Source organism: Acomys minous (assembly GCF_964271855.1).
Source record: "Acomys minous genome assembly, chromosome: 1".
In the NCBI taxonomy this organism is placed as follows: Eukaryota; Metazoa; Chordata; class Mammalia; order Rodentia; family Muridae; genus Acomys; species Acomys minous.
Genome location: NC_140483.1, coordinates 40,638,666 through 40,657,910, shown reverse-complemented (window position 1 = coordinate 40,657,910; position 19,245 = coordinate 40,638,666). Strand labels below are relative to the sequence as shown.

At 44.7% G+C, this 19,245-nt stretch overlaps 1 protein-coding gene across 2 annotated transcripts in view; it reads right to left on the bottom strand.

Moving 5' to 3' along the window:
* LOC311585860 (uncharacterized protein C1orf21) overlaps nucleotides 1-19,245 on the bottom strand; it is a 208,108-nt gene that overhangs the window by 27,540 nt on the left and 161,323 nt on the right. For both annotated transcript variants that reach the window (XM_084761500.1, XM_084761501.1), the window contains exon 4: nucleotides 831-907. In XM_084761500.1, the coding sequence (XP_084617626.1) occupies nucleotides 831-907 (77 nt within the window). The remainder of the gene's footprint in view (nucleotides 1-830; nucleotides 908-19,245) is intronic.

Here is a 19,245-nt window from a genome sequence, read left to right as displayed (position 1 = left end):
AATGACCAGAACCTTGATTATAAGCTATAGCTGACTCAGGTTTGTCCCCAGCTGTGTGTCCCTCAGCCCTTGAGAGACCCTCTCTTGCCTTTTACTGGGCAGTGTCTCGGAATGTGCTAAAAAGCCAATTATCTGCTTTGGTTGTATTTTTAAAATTTGTAGAGTGCAACATGTTCTGTGTAACTAGGGTAGGATTGATATGGAATTTGCCAGGGTGCACTGCTGCAGAGCCCTTGGTTAGCCTGCTGACTCATTTTTTATTGTGTAAACAGCCGGTGTTTCACTTACACAGACCCATTTAGGGGCAGCTGCCTCCCCCCACCCCAAAGGCATTCCAAGTACACAAGATTCCACTTGCAACTTAAAACACACACACACACATACACACTACATACATGCTGCTGTGTGGAAAATGTGATCTTACTTGTAGAATTATTTTCTATATTCTAGAAAATCTACACTGTCATTTGTACGTCATCCTCTGTTTTGTGACCTCTACTGTCTTACGGTATATTCTCATGAAGATAGGTTCATAATTTTAATGCAGTTGTTATTGGTAAATTTCCTTAAGATTTATATATATACTTTATATCTTAATTAAAACCTCCCTCTATCCAAGAGCCATAAAACTATCCTTCTTATTTATTTATTTTACTAACTGGCTGGCCTGAAACTGTCAGCTTTGATATGCCCTGGGGGTGTTCGGAGACTCTATTTTGTTTACTGTCTCAATTACTAAAGCTTTATAATAAGTCTTGATTACCCGGTAAGCAAAAATGGAGTTTTAAGGAAAAAAAAAAAAAACAAGGCAAACAGAAAAGAGGACTTACTTTGCTCTGGGCTGATGGACTAGTCCAGGGATTTCTTTATTACTTTTAAGCCTGGCATTCGAGCTGACGCTTTTTTCCTGGAACACAAGCACATATGTAAAAGACCAGATGAGAACCCACAATCATGCGATACAGTGAGCATTTCTGTCACGAACCCTTTGATCTGCCCCTCTACCGAAGCTGTGTACCCCCACAAAGACGTTACATAATACAGCCAGGCCCCGACAGACTTGTGAACAGAAAGTACAGTAATGAAATGAGGAGCTGGCTTTGTCACAGGTACCACTCTGTTTAGGAAACAGCATGCAGCCAGCATCTAATTACTGGTTTTTAATAGTGAGAAAAATCGACAAAAGGTTCCAGTGTCAGATGGAGGGGAGGGGACAACCACAGGCACTGTCTACCTGCTCAGGTGAACGCCCAGCTGGGGCAAGGACAAGCATATGACTACAAATGACTAACTGTTTTACTCCCATTAAAATTTTGGGACTAGATGTTACTGGGTTAATAAAAGTCCTTGGCTTTTAGCTAGACAAGACTTTGTATTTCCAGCACAGCAGCCACACGGGAAAGGAATACTCAAGTATTAAAGTGCTGGTGGATCAGTAAGTAGATTATGTCAAAAAGACAACCATCCTGTGCTTTTAGAGACATAGGCAAAGCGATTTACGTGGAGCTTGGAAAACATGCCCTTAAAGTGGAAGGAAATTTCTACACCTCATTAACAGGAGGCTGTCCGTCCTTAAAGAGCTTGAACTGTGGCCACAATTGAAGAGGTCACTGTTTAATTTAGGAGTTAAAAGCCACAGTGGACTAGCTCAGGAGCGTCACTACATGTGGAGTAGCCTCGATGACATGGAACAGGTGGATCCCCCTGAATAAATTCTTTTGTGTCTCTAGTTTCTCTGAAGAGAGCGGACACCATTTCAGTCAGTGAAATCCCAGCCACTTTTATACTCTCTGGCTGGTTGTTATTTACCACCAAGCACGTCTGGGTCTGCAAAATATCAGCACTCTGAAAATATGGTAATTTCAGGTTCTAGGAAAAGAAAAAAAATGACCATTTTTCTCCAGCCCACCTTACCTTCCTCATAGTAAAGTAATGTATTCATGAACATCTAAAGTATAAAATGAGGCTCTGGTGAGATAGCTCAGTGAGGAAAAGTGGTTATTACACACATTGGATGACTTGAGTTCCATCCCCAGACCCCAGGGGGAGAACCCACCCACCCCCCCCCCCCCCGGCTCTCTCCACATGCCTGCTGTGTTGGCCATGATCCCTAATGGCAAACAACATAAATTTAAAAATAAGTATGGGCTATACACTGCTTCTCCTGCTGGGGTAGGTAGGGAACAACACATAGTTATTGGGTCTTTTACAAAGCAGGTGGGGCTATTAGTAAACTAAGGCACCATCTCCAGTAGCCGAGGGCCCGTGTCCACTGTTTACCATTGGGGTTGTGCTGCCGGACAAGGGCCTCAAGCATCACGCGTGGTGCTCAGCACAGAGTCGCAGAGCCAACAGTGCCAGCAAATGACTGGCCTCTCTGTAAGGCTCAGAGAGGGAAACAGCTCTAAGGCAGCCTCCCATGCAGTGTGGAAGATACACTTCCAAGTTTCTTCCAAGTTGGAGAGGCACTTTCTCCTGGAAGCTGGATGTTTTCTTAAACACTGAGAGTGGGCAGCTATGCTTTGTCACTTCCTTCTCGTCACACCATCTCCCAAATTCCTAGAGCTCAAACGATACATCATCATTTTCAACATCACAGAGGCAGGGAACTGAAATGCCACACAACTGTAACCTACTGGTGTTCTACTTATGAAACTACCCTACATAACTACATTACCTCTTCACATCTCCCTTAAAGGCCTACTATACACACTTATGAACAAACCCCCAAATGACAGAGGCTCAATGGCAAAACTTTCTACTATGCATGTCGTCTTTATCTTGCACATTATAATTCTTCGAGACCAACAGTAACAACTTATTGAGGACTTCCTTTAAGTAAGACAGTATTTTAAGAAATTTATATATATTCACTTAATTAATGTTCACAAATATTTGCATACATTACCTCATTTTCATACCTATACCACCTCTCTGAGTTAGGTACCATTTTATTACCCCCCTCTTTTTTTTTTCTCACTCCAGACAGTGTTGCTCTTGAAATCTCAGGCCCCATTCCTCGGCTTTACCGTGCTGAGATTACAGCGGACACCACTATCCCTGGTCCCTTAATCCTCATTTACAGCTTAGCAAGTTGAGGAGGCATTAGGAGATGAAGAACGTAATTACTTAAGTAAGGAGAAGTGATACTGGGATTTGAACCCAGGCAGCCTGACTCCAGAGTCCACACTCTCAGTTACTAGGCCACAAGTTCTCAAATGTTTAGAATCAACGCTTCTATCTGCAGTCTTCAAAATTTGACACTTCATTCACACTATTTTAAAGAAGTGCATTTGTTGAAATCCCCACCCATACATCAGCGACCTCTTGACTGTGGTCAGGTTCATAAGCGTAGGTACAGAGCTTTCCAACATTATGGTTTTTGGTGAAGGTTTGAATTTTATCACTGGCAAAAACACAAACAAACCCCTGCCACCGACTGAAGTGACGATCTCTCTTCATTCTTGAGCGCCCATGGTTTGTCTGGAGCTCTGCCATCCCATTCAAAGGAAGAACTGCTAATTCAGCCATCAACTCCACCAGCTTCGGAAGTGCCCTTCTTCATGAAGACGCTGTCCTTGGGTAGGCAAAGGAAATGCTTGCTTTGTGCGTACCTACCACTCACTGCGTTGCAAGGTGGGAAAAAAAGATATGCCCCCAAGCACAAGGTTTAATAAAAGTAAATCAATACTGCTTAATTGAGGGCATTCTTAAGTGAAAATAAATTTTCTACCATAAGTCATGAGAGGGTGGCCAATGCACACTGACTGCTGTCTTACGTGAAATCCTAGAAACTGAGAAAGGGCTTATTTAGCTCAGTTTCGGAAGATGAAAATCCAAGAGCAGGCAGTCTCAAGTGTTTCCTCCTGGTGAGGGTACCCTTGCCTGGGGGACCCAAGGGCTGTGCAGACCACCCCTTGACACAGTTCCTCTCTCTCTCTCTCACACGCACACAAGCTTACTTATTTGATCATGGTGCATACCTCGTGTAAATAAAATTAACAGCCTCATGGGGTAAATTCACATGCCATAAATTCTCTAGTATAATTGTAGTTCCATGTATAGATCACCATAGCCCAGTTTTAATGCTTCCTTATTCCAAAAACGTCTCCCCAAACCACTTGTAGCTACTCATTTTCATCCAAACAATCATTGCTATCTCTACAAACCTGCATTTTCTAAGTTCCTGTAAGTGACGTCATACAACGTGTAGCTTTTTGTTTCAGCAGTTTTCACTGGGCAAACTTTAGAGATTTATTCACATGCAAGCATGTATCAGCACTTCCCTTGTTTTAATTTTAAGCTAACGTCCCAGTGTGTGGGTATACTGTACTTTCCTCACCTAGCCATCACTTACTGGTCTGTGGCCATTATGGAGGATGATGCTATTGGTGGTTACATTAGGTGCTTTTGTGTAATTTCACATAGGTTTTAATTTTTCTTGGGGAGATTCCTGGGAGTGGAATTGTTGGGTTGTACAATAAGTTCTGTTTCCCTATTGAAACTATCAACACACTATTTCACAAAGTGGTGGCTTGATTTTATATTCCCATCTGCAATGCATGATGGGTCCAGGCTTTACACATTCCACCACCAGCACTTGGCAGTCTCTCAATTACTCCTATCCCAGAGGCCACGTAGTGCCATCTCACTGGGAACTTTATTATTAAACGTTGCCTCTTAATAATTTGTTCTTATTTTTTCCCTATGCATTCCCCCAGGGTACTTTGTGCTTTAGACAGAGTACTGACATATTTACTGGTTGCCTACATTTATCAAAGAAAGCCAGCTTTATATCTCTTTTGAAACATAATTAACCTGTACTTCAGGGTTTGTTTGTCAGGGAATGAGAGATGTGAAGTGATTGCCTAATTTAGAGGGGATGGGACAGGAAACAAAAAAAAGGCCGGAACAGGTAAGTGGGAGTGGTGGGCACCCATGAGAGCCACGAGACACCTGCTCCAGGAATGAAACTGGGAGAAAGAGGAAGAGGAAACTGAGGTGCTGTTTCCCTCAGAAGAGGGAAACTATTCCAATGCTATTTCACCCTTAAAAACATAGTACCCTACACAAATCAGCTGGGCACAGCAAGAACTCACTAGAAGCCACGGAGCTTCCTCTCTCCACGCTGGCATCCGAGCCCTCTGGGGTGTGTGCTAAAACGCAGCCTCCGGACCTACTCAGGACACCCTGGATAGAGTCTCTGCAGGCCAAGGACTCTGCAGCCGGAAAAGGAGTCCTTGCAACTCTTTAAAAGTCTGAGCACTTCACTTCGGAATAAAGATGTCTTCATGCTTTGTATTTCCCCATCTGCCCTTCACAGAACGGTTCCTGAGGCTCTGCACGGACACCTCAGGGTCCTCACAGAGACCTACCTGCCAGGCCAGCCACCTCTTCAACGCTTATTTTCAGGGGCTCTATCAGCTGGAAGAAGCATCCATTTTGCAAAAATGCTTGCAAACTACTGCCAGGTAGTGACAAGCATATTTAAATAACGAATTTTTTCCTTTGCTCAGAATAATTTCTTTCTTTAGGAACAGAGCACACCTGTCATGTAAGAGTAAGTTTCTCCTTCCCTCGTCAGCCACTGAAGACAGCCAAAGCAACTATATTAACGCTGCTGCCAAGAGCTCCCTCCGCACCCCCCCCCCCCCACAACCTGGCAACTCCCAGCGGGGAGGAGGGAGAAAGAACATATCCAGAAGAGCCTGGGGCTTTCTTAAAACCTCCTCTCTTACCTCACCTCCAAAATGCTGAAGGAGGCAGGACCTACTCAGGATGCTATAGGCTGGGATGTAGGAGGATGGGACATCTTTTCTCCATCACCTCCTTGTCTTGTTTACCTTGCTTGAGCTGACAGCTGTAGCTGTGAGGGTCTCCTTCCTAGCTAGGCTTAAAGTGTAGAGTGGACCCCGCCCCAGGTTTCCAATGCGCAGGAGCAGGGAGTTCTCTCTCTCTCTCTCTCTCTCTCTCTCTCTCTCTCTCTCTCTCTCTCGTTCTCTTTCCTCTCCCCTCTTCTCTTTCTCTCCTCTCTCCTCTCCTCTCTTCTTCTCTCTCCTCTCTCTCCCCCCTCCCCCCCTCTCTCTCTTAGGTTTTTCAAGACAGAGTTTCTCTGTGTAACAATCCTGGCTGTCCTGGAGTTGCTTTTGTAGACCAGGCCGGCCTCGAACTCACAGCGATCCTCCTGCCTCTGCCTCCCAAGTGCTGGCATTAAAGGTGTGCGCCACCACGCCCGGCTTGGGGAGTTCTCTCTTACTTAGAAACCCCAAGGCTCAGAATGTGAGGCCTGGAGCACAGTCACGGCTCCTGGGCCTGCCACAGTGTCCTGTGCAGGGAAATGACATGAAGACACTGAACATGAAAGCCCAACAAAGGGCTAGTGCTATAGGTGGTTTCTCTCCCCCACCCCTGTCTGTCTGTCTGTCTGTCTGTCTGTCTGTGACTCCCTTCTTCCACACCACAATCACTTCATTTGAGAAAGTCCATGGAAACTAGGAAATAAAATACTTTTCAAAGTCCAATAATCAAGAAAATTTGGGGCACAGGCACATATCTGAAAAATAGGAACTTACTTAGATACAAAATAATCATTTCACTTTGGGGGAGTGAATTTAATAGAATGTAAACTCTAAAACCCATCTCATGTGACACGGGATATTTGATTTCTATGAAGAAGGACACTGTCTCTTTTAGACAGCTTGTCTTCTCATGATTGCGGTTAGCTGAACCGCACTTACTTGCCCAGAATTACCGCATGTTTATATATGGAAATGTTCACTCCATCAGCTGCAGCTTTTAAACTTGGCCACCCAGCATCAGAACAATAACGCAAAGTCCAATGTCCACTATCATCCTTCCTTAGGTACAGAGAGTTCTAGACTTATTAGCATTTTGTTAAAGTCATTTACTGGAGATGAAGTTAAAATGTGAAGTGTCAGGGTTTTTTGTTTTTGTTTTTTGTTTTTAAATTCCTTCCCTTTAAACGAAAATACTGCCCTGCGCTCCATCTTACGGCAAGCGAGTGTGAAAGGGGCAAAGGGATTACAAAGCATCCGATGCTTTTCATGGAGTTGCTTTTTAAGGCAGACCGGAAACACTTGAAATAATCATGTAAGTTAAACAGCCACAGGAAACAGCTTGGAACAGATTTAATTGTATATCAACAAATTTAGAACAAAGTCATTAAGTCACTACGTCGGTAATTAAAAGAAACAAGCTACAGTGTTACCAAATCCTACTGACAATTATAAGTTAGGGATATTTTTAAAAAGATGATGCTTCTCTGGATTTTTTCAAGGCACACACATGCAGGGAGCCACCTACTTTGGAACTATATTCGATTTTTACCCATGATGCTTTTATTAGCTAGGAAAAGGTAGCTTATGCGGTGTAACAAGCAGCCTCCAATGCCAGGAGGTTAACAGATGGAAGTTGACTGCTGGTGCACGCTACTCCTCCAGTGCAGGGTGAGGAAGCCCGATACTCGGGCTGAGGCTCCGTATCACTGTGACTTTCAAACTCATCATGGCTAGGCCATCAACATTAAATCCTCATATTTACTTGGCCGTAATACCTTACAGAACATTTAAAGTCAAAAGCAGGAAAAACATGACACCAGACAGGTCTGAAATCTGAGTTCCAGGCCAGCCAAGGCTATACAGTGAGACATTATTAAAAAAAAAAAAAAAAAGAAAAGAAAAGAAAAAACAAAAAAGAGGAGAGAGAGAAAGGGAGGGAGAGAGGGGAAGATAATAACAATCCTACTACATATTTGCGAGGAGAATTTCAATTTATCTTGATGCTCTATTAACTACTACATTTCTAGTTTTTCTAAACGCATGTATTTTCAATCATAGTACTACCAAATATTAATTATAGAATTTGCTCTTTCTGAGCAGTCTGATGCATAATTGTATAATGAATACTATTATTTATATTAAAATGTGAAATTTTTATGCAAATACACAATAAACATTGAAAATATAAACAGGATGAAAATGCCATTCAGAATTCAGAACAGGCTAAAGCACTTAGGCAAGTGACCACAGTGGCTAGCACTGGTCAATTACACTACATACAATCTGGACGTAACGTCTGGAGTGCATGCATTCCAGAAAAATGCATGGAAAGCACATATGATCACACATCATAGCCTCTCCATTGCTCCTTTCCCTTTGAATAAAACAAAACACATAGGAATGGGAATCCCATTCATGCTAATCTTCATCAGTAAGACCAATGGCCTATCAACTCTCCTCTGCCGGGCATCCTTGTTCACAGCTGGCGTGGCACTCAGGGTGGAACAGAAGGAATTACGAGCTGATCTGCCATACTCCTCCAGGCTTGGAAGAGAAATGAAAGATTCTGGATTTTATTCTAGATACAACGGGGAACCCTAAAGAGTTTTAGACAGGGAGGTCACATGACTAGATATTAAGCTCTAGAAACATCGCCGCCATGGAGCAAGAGAAGCAGAGGCAGGCTGTCTCCCGAGGAGCCTGCCACAGTAATCCCGGCGGTCTTTTGACGGACCGTACAGGGTGAGCCTGATGGTAGAGAGGACACACTGGATTGTGGGGTGAGAAGACGTTTCCGTTCTCCAGGGTACTCCAGTGGGAGGTGTGGAGGGGAAGGGGGGGAGCCGGGAGATGCCGAGAGGACAACATGCCCTAGAGTGGTCCCCACGAGTTAGGATTCCCTCAGACACCGTTAGATCTCTCCCTCAAGCCAGGAAGGAATGCACCTAAGAGGGATGGATCTCACCCAGTGCCACGCAGGAAGTACAGTACGTCTCTCCGTATGTCATTGCTTATCATTGTGACTTTATGTCACGACTTTGCCAGCTCCAGATTCAATCCTGCCAGCTGTGTGGTCCCTAAGGAGAGTCTTTCCTGTGGTCCCAGTTATGAATACAGTAGGAAAACACCAAAATTAACCAGAGGAGGAGTCAGCTGGCCACTTCTGTGGCCGTGGTGTCCTAGCGAGTCAGAGGACGCTGTTGGGAAAAGAGGATGCAACGGCTGCCACCGCATTTGCTGCTCATCTGCCCATGGGCTCTTTGTATTCTTTGTATTACAGATGTTTTCTACTAGAACCTATGTATGTACACATATGTAAAACTCTACTGTTAAAATGACAGTCTATGTAACGCGGCCCATACAGCGAGGGCATGCTTTCACATCTAAGAGGTTTGAGTTTTGAACTGGCGAACAAAGATTTCTCTTTTTCATTTCCTTTTCTCCCAGCAACCCTATAACTTATTTTTAACAGAGATATAAAAATATAAAAACGCACACATTGATGAGGTGCCATCTTTAATATATTTTATTAATTTATTCATATTACATCTCAATTGTTATCCCATCCCTTGTATGCTCCCATTCCTCCCTCCCTCCCTCCCAAATTCCCCTTACTCCCTTCCCCTATGACTGTGACTGAGAGGGACCTCCTCTCCCTGTATATGCTCATAGGGTATCAGTCTAGCTACTTCTTAATTTAGTTCCCTCTTCACACATCTTTGCCATCAGAAGTCGAGCAAACGAGAAATCCCTGTTTTCATAGCACACTCCCTTTCTGGCTTTCGTCAGACCTGCTGTGCTGGAACTGTTTCACACAGTGGATGACGTCCACCACTGGATTCCTATAGAGTCCTGCACTCGATGATGGCATCTGGCGCTGTTCCATTGTGTGAGCACTCACAGCCCAAGGCTTTAGGTGGAGACTGGTTGTAGCTACCCGTCCAGGCTGAAGAGGCTCTTCCTGGTTAACATGTACAGTGCTTAGGCCATAAAGAGCCAGCACGCCCCTAACCTCTTTTTCTTCTTTTAGAGAAGCGTGCAGCCAGAAATAGTGGCTTTGATCTTGACATGCTTAAAAGGTATGGTCAGCTTTGAGTTTCTTCATTCGTTTAGCTGCTCAGTCTTCCAGAAGCCTTCTAGCAGAGCTTCCATACCGTCTTTTTCTAATCGCCCCCTATATTCGGTGTACATCTCCCGAAGACATCTGAGTGAGGGCATTTACAGAGGGTGGGTGGGCAGTGACGGGCCTGCACAGCCTGGGATGGTGACCCGTCAAGGAAGAGAAGTCTACCATGTCTGCTGCTCTCACGTCCCACCTAACTGAGGATCAGTTTTAGGAGACTTACTGAACAGGGCTTCATGCCTGAGAAAGTGAGCGAGGCTTGCTAAACTGACCCGTGACAAAGCTTCTGAACACTACCTGATGGATCACACTGTTCTCTTCGCTCTTCCTGTATGCCCTCTAGGGCCAGCTGACATAAGCCAGCTAAGCAGGGAAAACCAACAGGTCAGCTGAAATGAACAGCGTTAGATGGCTAATGGGACCCACGGCTGTGGTACAGCCGCAACCAGTGTGACGACTTCAACGGGTGACTTACCGTCTATTGCTGTAATGGCATCTTCATATCATTGCTACCATCGTGCATCTGACTCGTGACATATTTAGAAACCTAATAGAAGAATCTCTCTATTCTTAGAAATCTTGACCATTCTTGGACTGTTCCCTAACGCCCATGAATATCCTCCTTTGTTAGAGTTATATATAAATAAGCTATCCAAAATCCCACCCATGCTCCTAATGATGTCATTGTCTGTGCAAAAGCACAGCCTGCCCCCAGTGTGTACTAGCTTCTACGGTTTGCTCGGGTGACACCTCCCTCTCAGTGCTAGTGCTTAAGTGTAAATGTATATCTTTTACTTTTCTTTTACACACACACACACACACACACACACACACACACACACGTACACACAGGTACATGTGTGCATTTGTGCTAGAAGCCCAAGGTTGACCTGCAATGTTCTTTAATCTTTTTCTAGCTTATTTATTAAGAGAAGGTCTCTCACTGGAACCCAGAACTGACCAATATGGCTAGTCTGGGTAGCCAGCTTGCTCCAGAAAGCCCTCACCTCTATCTTCCAAGTCCTGGGATTGTAGGTGGGCCACCATGTATGTTTACTTGGGTTCTGGAGCCCCAAACCTTGGTCTTCATACTTGCATGTAAGCACTTCACCTACTAAGCCATCTCCCCAATGCTTTTATCTTTAAAAAAAAAAATAGACATTTTGTTTTAAAAAAATCTCTTTTGCTTCATACTGCCTTGTCTTAAAATTCCCCTATGCAGCATAAGTCAAGACCACAGCTGCTTCTGGGAGAGGCCCCCCAAGGGACAGCCTCATTGGGCTGCACCTCCTACTGAAACGACACCAGAGAAAAATTAGTTTTCAGAGTCAGTTTGCTGATTCTCTCATTCCTTATCTCTAGAACTCAGCAAGATTTTTCCTCCACTTGAGTAAAAAGCAAAAATAAAACAAAATTAAAGTGCAGGCTTATGAGCGTCAATCAACTATGGGGACTTGAAGATAAGTTGCTTGTTTTTGCAAAGCCTGTCCTGGCAAGCCTAACTGCCATCCTTTGGCATGACTGAAATCTCTAGATTTTAATATAGCTTATTAATTCAGATGTATCTGCATGTGTTTATAGTCACATGATATGGAAGACCCATTTCAATTTGAAATGTTATTTTCCATACTCAAAATTTTTGAAATAATTTAAACCTCTTCTGGAGCCGCTGACATTGATGTTTGCAATCGCTTATTATCACAAGCATTTTCACCTCACCTCATGTTTTCAGGAGTATTATCCTCCCCTTCAATGTATGAAATAAGATGCACTTTGACCTTGTAACGCTAAGCCACCAGGGCAGCACAGTTTGCCACTCACTGCCTTATCCTTTCAAAGTAATTGATAAAAAGCTGCTTATGCCACGTGTGGTGGCTCACACCTATACTCTTAGCACTTGGGACAGGCAGGCAAGAGGATCAGAAGTTCAAGACCACTCTTCACGGTATGTAGCCTGTAAGGCCATCCTGCCGCATGAGCCCTCCCATCCTTGTCCCCCAGGAAGGGCTGTATAAGAAGACCGACCAGAAGTCATGACTAAATTAGTTTATTTTTTTCCTTTAGGGAAAACAAACCAACCGACAAACAAAATGACCTGCTGGAAGAGCTTTACAAAACATCCGAAGGAACAAGCGTATCAGTATTTTAAGTTGTATCTCTCCCAAACTCTGTTTAAAATAAACGAGTGCTCCTTCCTCTGAGACTCAAAGAAAGGGTAGCATTCTATTTTCCCAAACAAACATAAACCATAACATAAAAGAACCTTACCACAGAAATCATGGCCGAAAGGACAGCTTTTGATAAAATGTAATTGACATCTTGGAGACCTTATACCACTTTGCAAAACTCTCATGTCAGTAACATAGTGTCATGAAAGTTCACAAGCAGCATGAAGACTGCTGTCTAATGGTCACGTGTCATACTGGGGGCACCAAAAAGAAAACATGTACGTTGGGTCTTTGTGCCTAATGCGAGTTCTCACTTTCCACTCTCCTGCTCTCTCTCCCATTTCATGCTACCAAGGATAAATGCCTCGGTGAGCTTCACTTGCTTCTGAGATGAGAGCACACATACTTAAGTGATGTTCCCATGAGCACCCGACAACGGGAAAACAGGCATCGATACTGAGTTGTTGAAGGTTTCTTACAACTATAAAGGCAGCAACAAGGACGAAAACAATAGCTAGCATTGACAGCATCCTTCCCTTGTTGGGCTCACGCTAGCCCGTGGGCTCTAATTGATTTAGATCAAGATAAAATCCAACCACGGCCCCAGCGCTATTATCTCAGTGAATGTCAGCTATAATTCTTACCACTATTATTGTTTATCTAATTTGTATCAGCTAATTCTGACAACAACTCTGTACGTATGCTGAGAATTAGAAGCAGGTCATTTTAAAGCAATGGAGATCCTTAGAATCGGTGAGTTGTGATCCAGGGTGAAAGAGTGGCCCCCGAACGCACATCTCTTTCATTACGTACTTTGCATTTCTTAAAAAGATGACTCTACATAAATTAAAGAGAACGAGGGAAAGAGGGGCCCTCTCCCTTTCAAAGTCTCCCTTATGTCCTCACATCTGAAGAAGAGACCAAGGCCTGGATGGAAGGCACAGTTTTAAGGACAGAGTCCTGAACACTGGTGATGTCCTGATACCACTGCTCAGCCACTGCAATCCCCCTTCCAGTCCAAACCAAGCCAAGGTCCAGAACATTCAGGGACCACTGAGCTCTGAGTCACTAACAAGGACTAGAGACCAGGGATAAATGTAAGAGGCCACTCCTTCTAAAGGCATTCAATTAAAACACTTCAAAAGTGCAACTCATGGCATCCAAATGACACATAAAATGTATATCTATCCTGGCGTATATCAGAACTAATTCCTAAATATATAGAAATTTTGTGAGCCAACTACAGTGCAGAATTGCCTGGCATATAATTATAAATCGATGCCTGCCTCCTTCCTCTAAGCTGTTTCATCAGCTGTTGTTATATAGAGGCGTTATTTAATAGATAAGATGTGGCTGCTCTAGCCACCTAGGTTGGTGGTTTATAGCCACCAGGGCAATAGAGTGACTTTAAATAATTATGTGGCGATATGTCAAGTATCCTTTACATGTGGTCAAGAGGAAAAGGCAGGAACAGTGATTGGAACTGGCCGCTCTTATCTAAATAAGGAAGGACCCGTCCACTGCGCTGCTCCACAGTCACCTCACAGTTCTCTAACCTCCAGACGCTGTGAGCAGTTACCGCAGAAGCTGGACACACAGTCCTGCCCAGCGGCCCAGGCCATGAAGAAGGTAAGGAAGACACCAAGATGAAAGTGTCAGCCTCCTGGGTGGAACGCCTCCCTCCACTGTTGTCCTGGTAGCCAGCCACCATTCTTAAGTTTATAAGTCTGTCTCTTCTCGTGGCCTGGGTTAAACACGTCTTTTCAAACGAGCGATAGTATCCTGTCTACAGTATCCGTATCCGTCTACAGTATCCATATACAGATGCGACAGACTTCTGTTGCCGCGACAAATATCCAAAAGAACTTAAAGAGGAGAGACCTATTTTGGTCCATAGTCCAAGAACCTTTGGGACAAGGTCAGCTGAACTCATTGCTTTGGGCTTGGAATGAGACAGAACGTCACGGCAACTGGAATTTATGACAGAGGAAGCCACTTGTCTTATAGTAGCCAGAAAGCAGACAGAGGCAGGAAAGGGCCAGGGACAAGGTACCTTTCAAAGACACACTCCCAGTGACTACTGCTTCCTACCAGTTCCCATCATCATCCATCTTCCATCCACAGATGTGTCCACTGAGTGGTCCAGGGTCCCAAGCATCCAGTCACTTCTCAATGACTGGACCCATCAGCTGGGAGCCAGGCTTCCAAAACGCGAGCCTTTGGGAGAGCATTCATATCCAAACCATAGCAGGAGACGGCGGCGGCTGTCACTTGGTATTTGCTGGACGGATGAATGAACATCTGTCTTTCTCCTTTACTATACTGTTCAGTTAACAGGAATCCCAACTCAAAATAAAGCTGGACACAGAAAGGGCTGGAGAATCGTAAGATCGAGCCTTAGAACAAAGACACAAGGCTTGGGAATCTTAACTGTAGCCCTGACTAAAGCTGTGCCGACAGGAGAGTGGGGAAAAAGGAAAGCAAAGCAGCAAGAAACAGCATTTACCAAACTTCACGGCACCGGCGCTCTGAAGATGGGCTTTAAGAAGTTCATGGTGGTTTTCCTCCATGAAAACAGGGTTTAAGTTGTTTCAGGAATGGAAAAAGAACTTAATTTCACTGAAAATACCTGTCAAGTATTTTCACCACAATTCTCCGGATCACAACAGTAACAAATGCCGGCTGTTACTCATTCATTGGTAATAATAACAATCATTTGTGTAAGAGCTAAAAAGACTCACCAGCACTCAGGAGAGGTAGGGTGGCGGTGGCCAGGGGCTGGGAAGAATAGGGAGTGAGTGGCTAACGGGAACAGAGCTGAAGTTTTGCAAGATGAAAAAAAGTCCTGGATGCTGCGCTGGCCGGGGCTGCAAGTTTGACAGGTGGTACTAGTGTAATACACATGTAAAAACTCTCAAAGGATGAGGCCCCACCCCTTTCTGAGGGACTACTGTTCCTGGGGGAGGCAGTCTCATTTCCTTTAGTGGGGTAGCCACTGATAGATAGCCCATGCCCTTTGCGCATGCTCTTGGAAGCAAGCATGACTCAAGTCAGCAGGATAGATGGCCCCTCCCCCACCCCCACCCCCACATGGGGAGAGTAGAAGGGGCATGAGAGAGGGTAATGGGGTTAAAAACTAAAACTCATTATATATATATATGCAACTGTCAAAGAATAAAATTAAAAATGTCAGAGTAGCAAATCTTATGTAACTACACATTTAAAATTTTTTTTGATCAAATTTGTTCAATGTGCTATTTTTGTATATTTCAAAACCAGAAAGCATGCTCTCACACACAGATCTGTTAAAACAGTTACTCATGCGCTTACACGGTGCAACCTCAAAGGATAACTTTGGTGCCACACAATCGACGGCGCAACAATGATCTCTGGGCTTGGTTGTACTGGAAAAACTCCACATGCGTTGGCATGTTGGCAATCTCACACCTGCAGAGCCTTTCAGACACCCGTGAACTTCGAGAACAGGGAACAGCTAATTCATCAGAGAAGCATGGCACCAGGTCTGTATTCTTCAATGCCTGAGCTCTTTATGGGAAGAAACCCCGTTCAACTGTCTAGGGAATGGTGGTACAGCCACCGTGGAAACGGAAAGCCCTGGAGGAGGCAGCACAGTGCTCTGCTTGTCTGGGGCATGAAGCAGTGTTGGAGGAAGGTCTGTAGCGGAGCCTGAAAACCAGGGCTCTAAAGATGCGCTGCGGAACAGAGCTGCTATCTGACTGTAACTCCGAGCCCTTGGGTGTACACTCTGGCTATGGATGCCTGGACAGACTAAAGGACTTGAATTTCACCTGTGTGCCTGCCTGATAAGCTGAAGAGGAATGTGAGAAGGCTCACCTCACCTCATCTCATCTCACCTCAGCTACCGGGAGACTCTATACCTTCTTGCCAGCATCTGGGTATCAAAATAGGGGGTGACAACCAAGAGTCTTGGCAATAACTTCCACCTAAGAGTTGTGATTTTAGTTTAGTATCCTTTCCTTAGAGTGCCTAAAAATAAAAAAAAAGTATGGTGGCCTGGGAGTTGGCATGCTTGTGTGGGTGGGGTGGGCAAGCATCGAGGCCTGAGGGCATATTCTTCATTCTTGAGACACAGTGTCTCAATGAGCCTGGAGCCCCAGGGGCTGGCGGGATCTTCCTGTTCCCTCCCATGCCTCTCCCAGAGCTGGGTTTATGAGGCCATGGCACCTGCCCATCTGTTACATGGGTGCTGGGGATCTGAACTCGGGTCCTCCCCCTTGCACGACAAATGCCTTCCTCACTAAGCCGTCTCCCCATTTCCAGATGGCCTTTAAAAATGGAATCCTAATCAAGCCTCTTGGTGTCAGTGTATCTTCCTTTCGGTATCTAGGATACCTGGTGTTAGCAAGCCCTGGACCTTCTGTCCATGTAGGGTTTAATGGGCTTTCCTGGGTTTGTTGAGTCAGGTTCTAGTCTCTGCCCGCAGATCACAGAACACTGACATTGCTGTCTCCTGGTCTCTGGTCTCAGAGGATTAATCCTGTTGTTATTCTGAAGGCCCAACAGCTGTGCTCTGCCTGCTCTCTCTACTCCTCCTGTTGACAGGGACTTTGCACGAATTTTCTATTTGTACCACTGTACCCAGCGGCTGTGATTTACCCCGCTTAGAGACAAGGAAACTGAGTTCCAGGAACTTGTCCAAAGAATTTCAGGTTGGAAATCGAAGCCCAAACCATGTCCGCTGTGGACTGACGGTAATGATGACCACTGACCAACACTCATTTCCTGTGGGCGTTAACTTTCAACAGCGCCGCAGCACAGGGACTGAGCTGTTACCCATTTCACAGAGGAACACAGCCTGCCCTACACTAGTAAAAAGACTTCCTCAGGATCCCAACACCTGGAGACGGTGGCTGCAGAGACCATATCTGGGCATTTTCTGAAGAAGGATTCCCTAGCCTGCTTTAGGAAAGTTTCCCAGTCCTGTTGCCTCTCTTTCCTAAATGGATGACAGGGTGGGGCAGGGGTGGGGGCATCTCCCCAAGCCAGTCACCAAAGCAGAAGCAAGGGATCCAGGACACGCAGAGCTGCAGTAACATCATTCTGAAACTATTTGAACAGGAAGTAATTTTGCTAGATTACGCAATCCCCTGCTGGTAGGTATCTTCAACATGCAGGCTGGGAATAATGGCCAGAATTGCCTGTTTAATTAGACGTGTAAAAATAACACATGCTTGAAAGGATTTCCTTCCTAGTTCGCTTGCCTAAAATTACACATGCTAGGGGGCAGTGCTGAACAATTTTAGAGGTCTGGTTCGTTGGGTTCTTTGAATTGTACAGTGTGTTAGAATATTGCAAACCTGTAGGTTTTCTGTGTTTTAATTAAAAATTGCTTAGCTCCAGTTTGGTAAGTGTTAATTAACAAGATGTTTTAGTACAGAAGACATTTTAAAAAATAGTCTCATTCATTACATTTACAGTGACTTCTTATTCGTGCAGAAGCATTAATCGTGGTTTCGGTTTTTCTCCTCCCAGGTCCAAGAACTTAATGAAAAAAAAAACCGGCATGTAGGTGGTAAACCGATGGTGTAAAGGCTTGGGTCATGCAGTACGTAATAGAACGTGTGACACAAAAAGATGAACAAAGTCGAATTGGTGGCACCGAAGTCTTAGCAGTCGGGAAATCTTGTCCTGGCCTGCACACTGGTCACTATGTCACGATGGAGGAAGCACACTGGATAATGAAGAGGAGGACAGAAGTGGCGCCTGTGCTGAGCTTCTAGCAGGCTCTTCACGGCCTCTTTTACCAATGAGGGGAGCCAAGCAGGGTGACATGTGGCATCACTGCCTTCATTTTTCACGTCCGCTGTGCTGTGGGGGCAGCTCCTTACCTCTGGAAGTACATTTGATGCTGAACACTGGTAATGCCCAGCCTTCCACCCTCTTTAGGATCAGAGTAACCTAGGCATCTTACCGTCAGCTTTTAGTGTCCCGTTCTAGGTCCCCAAAGGATGCCAACAATTTCGAGTTGTCCTAAATCAAGTTGCCCAGGATCCCAGGACCAGCACAGCCTGGAAAGACAGCTCTCTCCTGCAGATGAGGGTGATTACCCACCCGAGGTATGTGTCTGATAAGGAATGGGACTGGTTATCTCCTGAGAACCATCTTGTCCTCTCAAGCAATAAGGACTTCTTTGGGCCACATCACAGGACTCGAATGGAAACAACCAGACCACATCTTGACTTACTGCTTAGTGATGGAGACCTCTTGCTGTCCTGTCTGCATTCTTCCTGATGAATCCTAGAGCTCGTGTCAGTATCCTGAAGATGAGTTTAGACACATCTGTGCCCTTCATCTGTTCCTCTTCCCTGCCTGCACAGATTAAATCTCCACTCTGTGCTTCATATTATCTAAGTGGCTATAAAGATTGCTGACTCTGGACCTATAAGACTCCTAAAGCTGGTTTTGACCCTAAAACTGGTTACAAATAGCACAAATGTAATTACCCCGGCTTAGTTTTAATTGGAAAACATCCTGCACACATCAGAGGCCGAAGGACAAGTGGGACTACTCTGAAGACCAAACAGGAATTAAGCACGCATTCAAACTTGTATCTGTCTCAGAACTTTCATGGGTGGTGTAAGAAATTATTTGTTGTAGAACTCCAAGTTCCATATAAAACAATTTTAGTAGCACATGGCTACTGTTCTTCTTAACTAGTAAAGATAACAGACTCCATAGTTATCATTTTTAAAAATAATTCATTTATTTTTATTTTATGTACATTGGTGCTTTGCCTGCATATGTGTCTGTGAGTGTCAGATTTTGGAGTTACAGACAGTTGTGAGCTGCCAGGTGGGTGCCGGGAATTGAACCTGGGCCCTCCGGAAGAGCAGTCAGTGCTCCCAACCGTTGAGCCGTCTCTCCAGCCCAGTTATCAATTTTTAGCACCGCCTCAAAAGAAAGTGAGGAGGGGTCATTTGTGTGTACTGGAAGGCTCTGTGTAGATAAACAACAGCATACAGCATACTAAGGTACTGTCAGGTTCAAAGGCAACTCCATTTCCCCAAATTCCAAAAGGCAGAAAGGACAGATGGCTACCTGAGGTGCCTAGGAGCATGCCAAAGCCCATGCTGGTCTCCAGGCTCCCTCAGGATCACAGGTACTTGTTACACAT